Below are 13,746 nucleotides of genomic sequence, written 5' to 3' on the forward strand. Positions count from 1 at the left end.
TTGGGATTCGGCATCTGCTTACCCTAGGTATTCTAGCTGCGTTGGCTTAACACGTAGTCCGGGAGCGGCGGCAATCTCCAGGGTGAATTCCTTACTCGCTACGGATGATATGATTAAGTCTTGATATCTGTCCGGACTAAAAGTGTATACCCTACATTTACTCTGCCCAGCAGAGAAATCATTCAATCAATTTGTATCCGAGTATGCCTAAGGCTCGAGCAATTCATCATGATGCCTTAGCAACATGTAGTAAAGAAAAGGGTTCAATTATATGAAGAAGGCTACTTCGCATAGCCGTCGCTAGAGTACGAGCAACGCCGAGTAAGCAAATTACTAGGTACTCGTAGAGATTTTCGATGGGGGAACAGATCATAGAGGGCTAGCATGGACCCGCGCATAAACAATCGAGGGCCATTCGAGGTAGTCTGCCTTAGGACCTTAGCCAGCACTGTATAGTATATTAGTCAAGTCCCCATTCCTACTTTCAACCCCCCACGGGTAGAAGAAACAAAGTGGTAGTAGTAGGCATCCTTCTTCCTAAAGTCAACGGAGGTCCCCTGTTCGATTCACCGTCAACCAACGATGACTACCTTACCAACCAACGATGCCTACCAAGATATCCACACAGTTATTCCGCAACTTCGTGTCCACCGTCGACCTGAACAACTGCTCACAACAGTTTTCATAAACTTCGGCTCCAAGAAGATTCTTGAACGCTAAAAACAAAGTCTCGCTTCTACCTGCCCGTCCTCGGCCTCTCCCTCAACACCACCAGAACCCAGGACGTCTTCTTCCCCAGCGGGCCCACCCTCCACAACCGCTGCCTGCTCAGCAGCGGCGGCCTGTTGACGTGTCGACTTTTTTCTCTGGCGGCGGCGCCGCTCCTTCTCTCTCTATATATCGGTCATGTCGGTGTCTCGTTCCATATCATATATGTGAAAATGGAGGGTGGGAACACTACCAACCTACTTGTCTGCTGCAGCAGCCAACTGCTCAGCCTGGCGTCTCATATTAGCACGCGAAAAATTATATCCCACGACGACGTCTAGCAAACTACCTACTTACCGTCTTCTCTTTTGGCGGCGGGGGTGTTAGGTTAGGGTTAAAACGGTAAAAACAAAATCTCCCTCCCCATGGCCCTCCTCTCCAAGAAAGAGAAGTTGGAATGATAGTATCATCGTGAAGTCACCGCTAGTGACATTGTACGATACTGAGTCGGTAGCGGTGTTTTGCGTGATGGTGACGCTCTGTCTGAGCACAGGCTCTGGGTGCTGGAGAGATTGCCTTGTTGTGGTTGCTCCAGGACAAACGGGGATCTCTTCCTCCCATTTCTCCAAAAGGATTTGGGTGCCGTCAAACTTAGCAAGGAGAAATATAACCCATTAGCTTATTGAAATGACAGTCGCTTCAGTTTCTGGGTGGGCGTGCTGGTTCGCGGTTGCTCACCACGCGGTGATTAAGGGTTGTACTTTCTCCAATTGCGACCCGACAGTTGCCCTTTCTAGTTTCTACGAGCTCTGCATGCAATCTTCAACCGTCGAGATGCAAGTGAAGAGTACCTAGATTAGGAATATAACTCGCTCGAAGCACCAAGAACCCTTAGTTTATAAACCGTCAAGCGGGAACTCAAAACGTACCTACTTGTAGTACGTAAGCTCGTGGACGGCGTAGAATCGCAAGAACAATAGAACAATAGTAGTTGAATAGACTGAATAAACATCAATTATTGGGAGCACTAGTAGCCGCGGATTCCCTCCCATTTTTCTCTTCGACGTGAGCCTTGATCCATAACTGAACAAGATCCGCCGTCACTGATTTCCAGTTATTCGACCAAACCGCACGTATTTCCAACTTTCCATCGCTTCAATTTTGTTGCTCGTCAGCTGGCAAGGAAGAATCAGTTGGATTCCTCATTCTATCCCAGCAAGCAACAGTAACCGCGCGGTCACAGCGCTTAACCCAAGTCATCCCATCTCGTAAGTACCTTGCTTTGTGGTGTTTTCCCCTTTTTTCTTGTCTTTTCTTTTCCCGCCACAGTCGCTTGCCCCGATTAGACGAACGATTGCTGTACGCTCCTTCCGTCTGATCATCCGCGACAAACTCTATCTGCCAGCCGTCTCAAAATTTCTCAAAATAGACGCTGATTCTCATCGCTTCTATCACCAGCAGGCCCGCCAACAACCATCACCCGCAATGGCCAAGCGAACGCCCAGAACCGCGCGGCAAGGCCGCCGCGCGGTTCCAAACAAATCATCCCAACCCCGGCGCAACCGAACCGGCCCCGCCACCGCCAGCACCGCCGACGACGAAGCCCGCCGCCAAGAACTCGAGGCCAAGATCGCCGAGTTCCGGCCGTACGTGCCGGGCTCTGGCCCCCCGCCTCCCAAGATCTCGCTCCTCCCGCCGGTGAACGGCACCACCGGCTACATCATCGACCAGATGCCGCTGCCGCGGCGCGTACCGGGCGGCGAAACACAGGACATCGCCGTCTACTACATCGGCTATGCCGACCGGCCGGGTGAGAGGGCCCTCGTGCCCTATTTTCAGATCCTGGAGCATGTTTCCCCCCGGGAGCTGGAATGGTGGAATGATAAGCTGGAGGAGAGGAGGTCGGTGGTGAGGAGAGAGGAGGAGGAGGAGAGGAGGATGGTGAAGGAGAGGGAGAGGGAGAGGAGGAGAGAGTTGAGGAGGAGGGTGAGTATGGTGGAGAAGAGGATTACCAGGTCGGCGACGAAGAGGCTTGGAAGGGAGATCATGGCGGCGAGTTGAGAGGGGAGGCCACCTGGATTATGGATAGGGATTGGCGTTTGAGATACCCGTTTGTTACAAGCAGAACGCACTGGAATTGCGTCTCGGGCAGGCTACTTTATATAGGTATTATTTGATTGGAGTCTTTTTCTCTGAATGCCAACAAAGCAAGTTGCCATACGAGCGCCTTCTTAACAGGTATCCAGAAATATCAGCACAATGGCGGCAACAAATCGCTGGCGGCTGAGCGTGTGTATTGCCACTTTGCGTCGGTGGTACTCTTACTACTCTGTGCTTGCAAACTCAAAGCATAACTGCTGTCGTGATCTTCATTCCACACATTATGAGAGGTCCTGACCCGGGGGTGTGAGGATCTTATTATAGCATGTTGATCAACTAAGACTGCAGCCTGAAATCAAAGACATGTGCATTCTCTGTACAACAACCTATGTACCTAGGCACCAGTAGAGAGCGAGCAGTTCAACAGGTGCCCCCTTGTTACCAGTCTCTGTGACACTTTCACCCCAGGATTTTGAACTCCAAGTCCCCCTTTCATTCAACAATTTAGGTACCCAAGCTAAGCCAATACTTACCCGTCAAAACGTGGCGATAGCCCCCGCCTGTACCAAACTCAATTTTGCGATTTGTACACCTCCCCGTCCCTCTCGAGAATGTACACTATGCCGCTCTTGAATGACACCGCCTGCATTGTCTGCGGCGGCGTTGTTGAGGGTAGATGTTCCCACCCCGCGCCGTAGTACCGGTACAAGGATCCATCATTCCACAGCTGATAAACATAGTCCCTGTGGGCAGCAATGATGTGCGTTGTTTTCGGGTTGTTGTCAATCATCTCCCAGGTGAGTGGACTCGTGTCGGCGTTGTTGCGAAAGATTTTGCCGTCACGTCGGACCTTGAAGAGCTCCGTATCGACTGAGGTAAACTCGGAAATATCGGGATCGATCTCGATCAAGGTCCAGTTGCTAGGAGGCCCGGAACTCCGGCTCTGCTCGTACTCGATTCTTCCTCCGCGAAGACGTCGCAAAATTCGTCCAGTGGTCCCGTCAACCACGATCTGCACAGTTTGGGAGGGACCAGAAAGCTGGGTATGTCTCCAAGCCCCAGTTGGCTCCTGCTGAAGCTCTTCAATGCTGCCGTCCCTTCTGAGCTTAACGAGACGATTGAAGGGAGTAACTTAAATGTTGACTACGTTCGGATCCGTGTCAACATTTTCCCAGCCACTGCTGTCGGAGAACCGCCTGATGCTGCCGTTAAGGGCCCGTGAAAACAGAGTGTCGCCATCGAACGAAGCGATCTGTAAGTTACTGACGGAGCTGTCGATTATCGAAAACTGACTGTGAGGCGGGGCCCGGGATCTCAATATGCAGTCCGGGCCCTTCAGAAGCAAGAAAAGGGTGGTGCCTGCGGCGAGGAGAGACCTGGGTACTATGGCTCCGGTGACTTGGCTGGGAACGCGCCTCCAACGTGGGACCCGGAAGCCGTAGATGTCATGGATGCCTTTGATGTCGTCGGGATGAGGCAACGTGTCGCGTGGAAGGAATCCTCCCGGGTACATTACCGAGCGACGATTCAACGAATGGGCGAGCCCAAGAGCGTGTCCAAACTCGTGCGTGGCAGTGAGCTCAAGTAGCGTATCCCAACCCCAATAAACATCCTCGTTGAAGTGAATATCGCCAGCCAACTCTGTGGCAGGCGTCCCAGACAGGGGAGGCCCAAACGAATGGGCTGCCGGTCCAGACGTGGGTAGGGGAGGCAGCGGCAGAAACGGGTGACCATCTCCATGATTGCCGGTAACCCATCTGATCCTGATATCGGCAGGGCCACTAGACGGTACCTCGCTGAACGTCAGAGGGGAGATACGAGCCCATAGATTCGCGGCTGCTTGGACGATCCGTCTGCATGCCTCGTGTGTCTGATCTATGGTGAAGGGGCTGAAGCTGTAGGTCAACGCTGTGTGATCCCACCGTCCTCCTCCCAAAACGAACGAAGCTTTGGTGTCTGGCACGCCACACCAACGTGTCGCGAGGTTCATTGCATCCTTTGTCGAGGCGTCATAGACTCCGGTCTCCGGAAGGCCTTTGGTGCGTTGAAATTTCTTCAGTCCGGCTTGGACACGCTCGTGGTTCGTTGTCGGCTCCTCCAGATCTTTAGAAGCGACAAGAAATGCGACCACTTTTTTGAAAGTGTCGGGAGCGGCTTGTGCTGTTGTTGGGGTATACGTCATCCTGTGCTTATGTTAACGCCCTCTGCTCCGATAAAAGGCTGACCCATGCCCATAACCGTGATCTAGAATCTAGATCTGGCTCTCCGCCGTGGATAACCAATATAGATCTTGTACGTATGACCGTTCCGGATCTCGATGCACATCCAACTATGACCACCGCGCTTCGTAAGGCCGACATTCATGGGTTCTAGACCAGGACGCGTGGTCTGCAGCCTTCACTCTATTATAGTTAGGTACCTATACATCATGATAATGCTCACGATGATGTTGAAATCATAAGAAAGAGAGCGCACAGGACTGAAGCTCCCCTCCTTTTTGTCAGGTGTGATGCAAGTAGTATCAAACCCGTGGACGGCGACTTCAGCCTCGACTCCTCATTGTCCGGACTCCGGTTGAGTCAAATCTCAGGTTGGTATGGTAAGCGTCAAGGCTTGTCAGTCTTACGAAACAACTGCTTCAAAATTTGCTGATCCGTCGTCAAAGGCATATGGAAGACCGTTTGATGTGGGACGTCATCATCCGGAAGGAAAAGCAGTACTGGCGGGATTAGGAGCACGGAATGTAGCAGGGCCTTTGGCAGAAGCCGGTCTTTGGTTTCTCCCTGATCTAATGGTGGCCAGGCAATCAGCTTAGTGCTTTCATGTTTCTTTCCCTTCTTTACACAGCTCGGCACCCTTGGGCCTCCTTTCAAACATCCCGTTAACACATGTAGTGTAGGTACCTAAGTAGGTGTTGAAATACACAGTTATGGGTACGAAGAAGATTGTATTCAGCTCTGAGTACCTAGTTACTTAAGGAACTAGGGAGCAGCCTGAATAAGTACCTAGGTAGATACAAGCACGAGATAGACCCTGCTCCCAATGTACTGTACTCCGCCTTGTGACAAAATGGCTTGTGGTCTCTGCCCCTGAATCTCAACACTAAGGTAAGGTACCTAGGGATGTACTGCTGTTGCGAGGAACATCTATCTAAAGCTTCTATGAATCGCCTCAAACCCCAGTCACCTTATAAGTACAATTCATAGCGCCATTCGCCATCGGTAGAACTTGGGAAAGGCGTGCTTGAAGAGGAACGAAAAACAGCAATGTATCTGTCTTAGTACTAGTACCTACCTATTGGTGGCTCTCTTTTGTTAGAAATTACAGGGTGGACTTACCGGGCCAAAATGGCCACTGGTGATGGTTTTCTTGGTGGTTGTCTTCCAGATGATTGATCAATTGGAGGTTCTGAGGAATAGAGGCTACAGTGGCTCTCCAGAGCCAATTTTATATAGGTGGGAGCGCAGGACAGTAATTTCCCCCTATAGTGGGCCACTCCCTGGCTTACGCCAAGAGGGCTCATTTCCAACATCTTTTCCGCTCAAAGTTAGGTACCTTCAGAGTTTTCTCTGAGCCTAGGTGAGTTACATGTAGGTACTTAGTTGGGTAGAGGATATCAAGCCGGTGAAGACATTTGATTGCACCACTGACGCTCTCGTGAACTGTAGCAATTTTTCGCCGTCCATATTAGTGATGCCTCTGAAATTTGGAGGAGCGGCTGCATGTGGTGGCTGTGCAAGGGCAGTTTGTAGGACTGAGATTACCTACTAGGTAGGTACTTTGGTAGGTATGCTCAGCTAGTAGTAGCATCCTGTATCGTTACAATGGTCTTAATACTGTTATCCTGTATGGAAGGTGCAGGCAACACAGTGCTCAAGCTGCTCATCACCGCCAAAACAGCCGGACTCACACTTCCCATGCTTAAAGGTCCAACTTTATTTTGAACTTAAACACCGCTGTTTTCTCCTGCCAAACCCCATAGCACCATACTGATACCACTGCCTAGCGGTACCCCTCTCCTCACCGCTCACGCGACTCCCACCACCTACGTACCACAGTCGACATTTTCACCTCCAAAGGCAGTGCGCCAGCACAAGAACTCAATACCTACCTACTCACCATGAATCACAAAGATTTCGACGCCAGGTTTGACCTGGTCGAAGAGATTATATCCCAGCTCGGGGCACAGGGGAGAGAAGCCTGAAACGACCGCATGGAGCGTGATTGTTCATAAATTAGGACAACTAACACGGTCATATCAAGGCCACCGACATCTCGCCCGTCAAGTACGATGAGAACTGCCCATTCCCCTACAACAACTTCATCTACAAGGTCACGATCTCGGAGCCAGCGACCAAACTCAACTCTCCAAACAGCGGCATCTGCACCACGCCCCCTGCCGCCCGGGGCATCTCGAGCTTAATCATCCGCCTGAGCAACCCGCACGCCGATGGCCTGAACCACGCGCAAACCCGCGTGCAAAACGAAGTCGCCGCAATGTATCTCCCCCGCAAAGGGCTAGAATCCTAGAAGCCCGATCTCGCAGACAACATCCCCCGGGTCTACGCATGGGACTCGCCCCGACCGTCCAACCGCAACCTGGGCTGGACTGCAATGGAGTTCAAATCGGGCATACCGCTCGACGCTCACTTCGCAAAGCTTGCCACCGGCTCTGAAGAGAAAGCTGCCATCATCGAGCAGGTGGCCGATCTCCTCACTGGAATCCAGCGGGCGCCGCTTCCGGAGAGCGTCACATCGTTCGGCGGCATCGGCATTACCGACTCGAGAGAAATGGTCAGCGGGCAAATGACCACGGTCGCGGGCGGTCCCTGGAGTCGCTACGAAGATGTGTGGCGCGCCAGGTTAAGGTCTCAGCTTGAAGGCGCTGATGGGAGCTCAGCGCTGCAGGAGTGGAAGCCCAACGGCGTGCGCGCGCGCATTGACAGGTGTTTGGAGAGCAACCTCGGCGGGGTTTTCGCTGAGGCGGGTGTCGACATGACGAAGCGTGTGCTGGTACACGGGGATTTGAGTACGGCGTTTCTTTCTCGGTCGCCCGCCTCGAGCCGCTCTCGCTACTTTGATGTCATGGTCCTGTTGCCATACTATAGCTATGAACAACATGCTCGTCGATCCCGAGAGCAACAAGATCACGGCGCTGCTTGACTTTGACTTTGCATCGGTTTTGCATCCCTCTCACGAGTTCTTCATGTCTCTGTGGGATGTGGGCGGCAGTCCTGCCGTGGCCACGGCCAGGATCCGACGGGCGGCCGTCTTGCCAAAGCAATACTCACAGGCAGTTTTGACATGGACGACGACGTTCCGGAGGAGGCGGCCGAGTTGTGGTCGACGGCCCGTGTTTGGGATGCAGCGCTGGCAGCACGCGGAGCCATGAGACCCAGCGACATCTCGGGAATGGCCGGCTTGGACCAGCTACGGCGCCTTGAAACGGCCCTGTGTCCCTTCCAGCTTGTCCATCCGATGATTTTGAAGCAAATGACTGCAGAACAGGTCCAAGAGCAGCGAGCGGCAGCTGAGAAGACATTGGTTGCCTGTCTGGATGCTCTTGGGTTCTGAGTGGCACGGAGAAGTAGGAGACTGTACCTTACTCTACTAGGAACAGTCTGAATTACACATCTAGCAAAGTGCATGCCAAGTCGACGAAAGACTGAGCAGTATCTAAAAATAGGAACTCGGTACGGAGCGATCGAAAACCATCCGGGTATTTCTAGATCGTACTTACCTTACCTACTACCTACTTATCCGGCTATATTAGCTGCTGGTTAACTCTCCGTCTGCAACCCATCATCAACACAATCCTGCTCATCCTTCCAGATACGAGTACCGAGCCAATATGCTGCTGCACAGGTCCCTTCTGGCCCATTCTTGGCCTTACGGGAATGGAATGCGGAGGATCTCTAACCGGATCATGGCTGCCTTGAGACTTTGTTATTAGTACATCATGTCATCTCTTCCATTGAGGTTGGGGACAGGTTGGCCCCCTTTTCAGCCCTGCCAATATACCCCTCGCTTACACCACCGCCGCAATGTTCAAGCTCACAGAACGCAGCATCTTCAGCGCCTTCACGCTGGCGTTGGCGATGGCACCCCGCCTCGCCTCGGCCAGCGTGGTGATTCTGCCCGGAGGCAATCCGCTGCCTCTCCAAGCCAGCGGCGCAACCAACGGGTCGACCTCCTTCGACTCACTGCTGCGCAACAGCGCCGAGCTAGAATTCCCCAACAGCACCGTGCATCTCCTCCTATCCTCCTACAGCGGCACGCTCGAACCACTCGGCGCAGAAACCGCCAACCCAGCCGAGCTGGTCCCCTCAGGCGACTCCTTCGTGCGCGGCGCCATCCAAGCATGGGGGGAACACCTGCACTTCGAAATCCGGCCCGACGAGGTGTGGTTCACCATCCTAACCCAGCTCAACTTCTACATGCAGTCCCACGCCGAAGAACTACGCCACCTCTTCGTCACACACTCCGGCCAGGAAGAGATCTACATCGAGGACTACACCTGGACCGACGTGCTGTGGCGGTTCAAGGACGAGATACAAGCCCGCATCCAAACCCCCTGGCTGCGCGACTGGATTGTCCCCGACTTCTCCACCACCACCGCCGACGACGTCATGACGGCCAACATACTCATGATGGGGCTGATGAAGGCCTATTTCCGCTACGAGGGGGGCATCGTCTGCGGCCTGCCCAGTGTGACGCTGCTGGGCGAAAAGCAGGACTGGGAGAACCTCCTCGCGCGGCTTGACAGGCTGGCCGAGTTCGGCGCCGAGCCGGACCAGTACCGCGCAAGGCTGGTCCCGATCCTCAGCCGGTTTGTGCGCAGCTTCGACGAGCCTGACTCGGAGGCCACTAGGAAGTTTTGGAACCAGATCGTGTTTGCCAACCACCGCGATATCTGCGGGTCCTCGCCGCTTGAGGTGTCGGGTTGGATTACGGGGTTCATGTTTTGGGACAACGAAGGCAAGCCGTGGAAGGGGGTCGGGTCCGTGGTGACGCTGGACGGGGTGGGCTACGGCGTGTACGACATCAGGAGGTTCCCCGCGGGCTATGCGCGTGCTCCGTTCATCATGCGCGACTTTGGGGGCATGGACAAGTTCCCGGCCTATGTTGCCGCAGGGACGTTGGGCAAGCGGATTGTTAAGGGTGCGCCCAAGGGCTACGCTGAGGCTCTGGCTAGGGCAGGCAAGGACACCAGCCTGGCAGCCAATGCTAGCTCCCATGGCACAGTGCGTCCTCTGTCGGCTTGGATGCTGTATGGCCCCCTCAACCATAATGTAACAACGAGGCCTCCGAGGTCTGACTACGACTATGAACTGTTCTTGATTGCTGGGAGGGCTCAGAAAAACCTGGAGGCAAGGTGCGGCCGTAATGAGTAGGAGCCTAGGAAGTAGTCAGGCTTAAGGGGTTTCCTGCAGTGGCTGGTTCTTGATGTGAGCTGGGTACATAGGCTCGGAGAAACACTAATGCTTCTCCTAGCTTAGGACTACGAACAAAACAGGCTGTATTGCCTCGCTATCGTCGATAGTTTAAATGCTATCTAACATCTTGAATCCAACCTTGAGGACTTCTACCCTTCATTCATGTTGCTATGTTGCAAAGCATGGGGTGTCCGCTTAAACAAACACAAACTCCTCCTCCTCCCCCAACTCCATCCCCTCTCCCTCCATGACACCATGAACATAAGCCGCCCCAACAAACTTATACATATTCCTCCTCCTCCTCCCCGCTTCTCCTCCCTCCTGATTCACCCCCTCCCGCTCACCCTGTATCGTCCCTTCCCTAGTGTCACCCTCCTCATCAACCTCCTGCCCAGTTGCACCAACCCGGTTTCCCTCCCTCTCCCTCTCCCTGTCTTCTTCACCCCCCTCAGGCTCAGACTCCACCCTCCTAACAACATACCCCGTCTGCCCGCCCTTCAACAAGACAACCAAATCCCCTTGCTCCATCCCATCCGGCCCCGTCCCAATATACCCCTTGCTCGTTCTGAACATCCTCCTCCCCAGCTGCCTGTCCTCAACCCACTTGGCAACCGTCGAGACAGGCTTGTCTCCCTCGTGTTGCGCATGCTCTTGATACCATTCGCGCACCCAGGCATGGCTGAAGGAGTCGCCGTCGTGCGTTTTCAGGAGCTTGTACCAGGGAATGTAATATTTCTTGAAGAAGGCCGAGGGAACTGGTTCTGGGGCGGCGGGAGAGAGTGGGGAGAGGCCGTGCAGGAGGGTACGGAAGAACGCGCGATGGTAGGTTTCGTGGGGTGGTAGGGGGTAGGGAGAGCCGCCGATGGGGAATGGGGAAGCACTTGAGGAGGAAGGGAGGTTGGAGGACTTGGGAGGGTTGGAGGGCGGAGATTCATCGTTATTCTGTGGTGCGTTGGTGGGTGGATGATTGCCGGAACACTCGCCGTTTGTTTTGCTGGATACATTGCCGTCAGTGGCACTGCTGTCAGCCGCGTTGTTGACGGTGGCATTCCTGTCCGGTAGGGTTTCGATGCTTTTGCTCCCGCCAGGTTGGTTCTCGCTCGGATTCGGCTGTTCGGGCGGAGGTAAGGAGTCCCGTTTGGCTTCTGGGCTATGCGAGCTTGCAGGCTTGTCCCCTGCGCCAGGGAGGATCGCATTTCCCTCTGTATCATACGTGACGTGCTGCTCCAAAAGTTTCACAATTTCCTGATCGATGTTCTTCTCCCAATCCTCTTTCTTAGCCTTCGCAGGAGATGGGTCTCCCGGTTTGCCACCTTCCACTGCCACAAGCGCCGTTGCTTGCCCGCCGCTGTCACTCCCGGCTGGCAAGCCCTTCAGCGTTTTGTTCCGAGCGGTGAGGTACTCCAGGTGCCGCTTGAGCATGGCACTTGGGATGAATCTCGCATCAGATTCTGCAAACATGGCTGTTTCAAACCATGTCATCACCGAGGTCATGCTCATTCCGGCCGAGTCTAGCATCTTGCTTACGCGGGTGATGGTGTCGAGAACCACTCCGTTGAGAGATATTTCGTCATCATCCGTGACCTTGATAATCTTTTCCGTCTCAGGGATCTGTCCGTTGACTTTGAGCACGGGTTTGGAGTCCAGGCTGGCATGGTAGATCCACTCGTCCCTGCTTGTGAACGTTCCGAGGCCTCGCTTGTGGTTGTTTGTTGCGGCAAGGTTTGGAACAAGCGAGAGCCACTTCCCCGCAGGATCGGTCTTGACCGGCCCGACGAGGTGAAGAATGTCGAGTGTTCCATGCATAATGATGTGGTTGACGGTGACGTTCAAGTACAGGAGATAGGGTGAAATGGTGTAGTCGAGCAATGAAGTGACAATCTCGCGGTCCCGGTCATCGGTGATCAGCCCGAGCAGTCCATACACCCGGTCTAATGGCTCTGTGGACTGGAAATTGGCAGTTGCATGTAACAGTTCTAACAGCCCCGTATGTGTTCCCTGCTCAACGTTCTTTCTCAGCTTCTCCAGTCGACGGACATTTCCCAGAAACGTCTTGTCATGCGCAACCTTGTTCGACTTCCAGATCTTGAAGCTGTCTAACCCCCCAAGGTATTGTATTACCTCGGCACTGTCCGCAAAGAGCCCCCAGGGAGCAATATGAGCGCCATCAAAGACGGCTGCATTCTTCGAAACGGCAATCTCCTGGCAGATCCAGATCCGCTCGAACCACGGCTGGGTGAAGAGCTTCGTGATGCCGTCCCGGCTGTTCCACGGCACGTGGAGCTCATGCTCCCCGTACGTCATGTGGTCGAGTGTGTCGAAGCTGACTTTTCCGTTGTGTACCAGGTCCCTGAACTCCTGCACGTACAAGTACATCTCACGGAGCATCGCCATGCTTTTGAAGCCTTGGTCAATTTTCTTGAGGTCCTCGTCGCTGGCCCCTCGTCCAGCAGGAAGCCACACAAAGGTCATCTTTGCCGCCTTATAGATGTCCCTCATCATCTTAACCTGCTCCTCACGCTCAGCAAAGTTGCCCTGGTTGATGCACACGGCGTCGATCCACAATGTCGGTATGCCCTTGGCGAAGGAATTTCTGCTGAAAAAGAGGCGGACGAGGTTCTTTAGGGCGTCGTAGACGTTCTCGGTCACAGCCAGCGACTTCCCATTGCAGCGGATTCTGTGCGTCTTGGCAGGGGTGCCCCATGTGTAGGATACGGCGGAGAACATGCCAGACATGTTGGATAGCTTATCGCAAATGAGGACCCAATTGAGGTCCCTCGGTGTATCCTCTTCTGTGGGCGGCAAGAGCATCAGGACACGGATGTATCCCTCTGGAAGCTGCGGCCCATATTCAAAGTCCGGGAGGGAATCTATCGGCAGAGACGAATTCTCAAGACCAGGATTGTACATCGGGTCAATGAACGGAAGCATGGAGGGCCGGCCATCAGAATCGGCGTGTCTTGATTCCTGCACATCTTCCATGTCGTCGATGTGGCCACCAGGCTGCTCGGGCGGTGCGTTCACTTCTGGCAGGGCTTCGCGTAAGTCGTCCATGGCCCTAGCAGGTTTCGGTGTAGCTGGAAGAAGAGCGAATTGGGGTAGAAGAGGCACAGGGACGACTCCGGGCGACTCGGGGCGACTCGGGAGAGGTCGTTGTTTTTGCCCGGCGACCTCGGTGAGGCTGAGCGGCCCAACCCCGAACACCCAGCAAGGCGAAGCATCCAAGCTGAACTCAGCTGGCTGCCTCCAACCACCCAAGATAGTGCTGTAGAGACCCAACTCTGAAGCCCAAGGCCGACGGAGGATACATCAAGCATAACAAACTGCATTTAAGTAACATTCCATACAGCATTGACAATTTCAAGCGCCGGTCACCTGCTCCCATATGACCATGTCCCCACGCGGGCCTACTCCGACGGTCCGACCCAAAACCGGCCCTGATGCCGATGCATACCGGTCCTCGCTATGCTGCCAATACCCAGCACCCATAACCAAATCAGAA

General features: G+C 54.0%; 4 protein-coding genes across 4 annotated transcripts; 3 read left to right on the forward strand and 1 right to left on the reverse strand.

The window, feature by feature from the left end:
- Nucleotides 1-2,175: 2,175 nt before the first annotated feature.
- N656DRAFT_805141 (uncharacterized protein) lies at nt 2,176-2,769 on the forward strand (the record flags this gene model as incomplete). Its single annotated transcript, XM_064818334.1, has 1 exon — nt 2,176-2,769. Exon 1 carries the CDS (start codon nt 2,194-2,196, stop codon nt 2,767-2,769), a length of 576 nt encoding a protein of 191 aa, XP_064670268.1. The 5' UTR covers nt 2,176-2,193.
- Nucleotides 2,770-6,703: 3,934 nt separating this feature from the next.
- Nucleotides 6,704-8,382, forward strand: N656DRAFT_836762 (uncharacterized protein; the record flags this gene model as incomplete). Its single annotated transcript, XM_064818796.1, has 5 exons — nt 6,704-6,964; nt 7,072-7,296; nt 7,339-7,837; nt 7,917-8,029; nt 8,062-8,382. Exons 1-5 carry the CDS (start codon nt 6,929-6,931, stop codon nt 8,380-8,382), a joined length of 1,194 nt encoding a protein of 397 aa, XP_064670269.1. The 5' UTR covers nt 6,704-6,928.
- A 194-nt stretch (nt 8,383-8,576) lies between these two features.
- N656DRAFT_778917 (uncharacterized protein) lies at nt 8,577-10,396 on the forward strand. Its single transcript, XM_064815098.1, has one exon. It carries the CDS (start codon nt 8,853-8,855, stop codon nt 10,200-10,202), a length of 1,350 nt encoding a protein of 449 aa, XP_064670270.1. The 5' UTR covers nt 8,577-8,852; the 3' UTR covers nt 10,203-10,396.
- Nucleotides 10,397-10,439: 43 nt separating this feature from the next.
- Nucleotides 10,440-13,298, reverse strand: N656DRAFT_768290 (HET-domain-containing protein; the record flags this gene model as incomplete). Its single annotated transcript, XM_064813611.1, has 1 exon — nt 10,440-13,298. One exon carries the CDS (start codon nt 13,296-13,298, stop codon nt 10,440-10,442), a length of 2,859 nt encoding a protein of 952 aa, XP_064670271.1.
- Between the last annotated feature and the right edge of the window lie 448 nt (nt 13,299-13,746).

This window comes from Canariomyces notabilis (assembly GCF_033297395.1).
Source record: "Canariomyces notabilis strain CBS 508.74 unplaced genomic scaffold N656scaffold_10, whole genome shotgun sequence".
Lineage (NCBI taxonomy): Eukaryota > Fungi > Ascomycota > Sordariomycetes > Sordariales > Chaetomiaceae > Canariomyces > Canariomyces notabilis.

Excerpts from the sequence above, each read along its gene's own strand:
- N656DRAFT_778917 (XM_064815098.1), top strand. The coding sequence starts at position 8,853 with ATGTTCAAGCTCACAGAACGCAGCATCTTCAGCGCCTTCACGCTGGCG.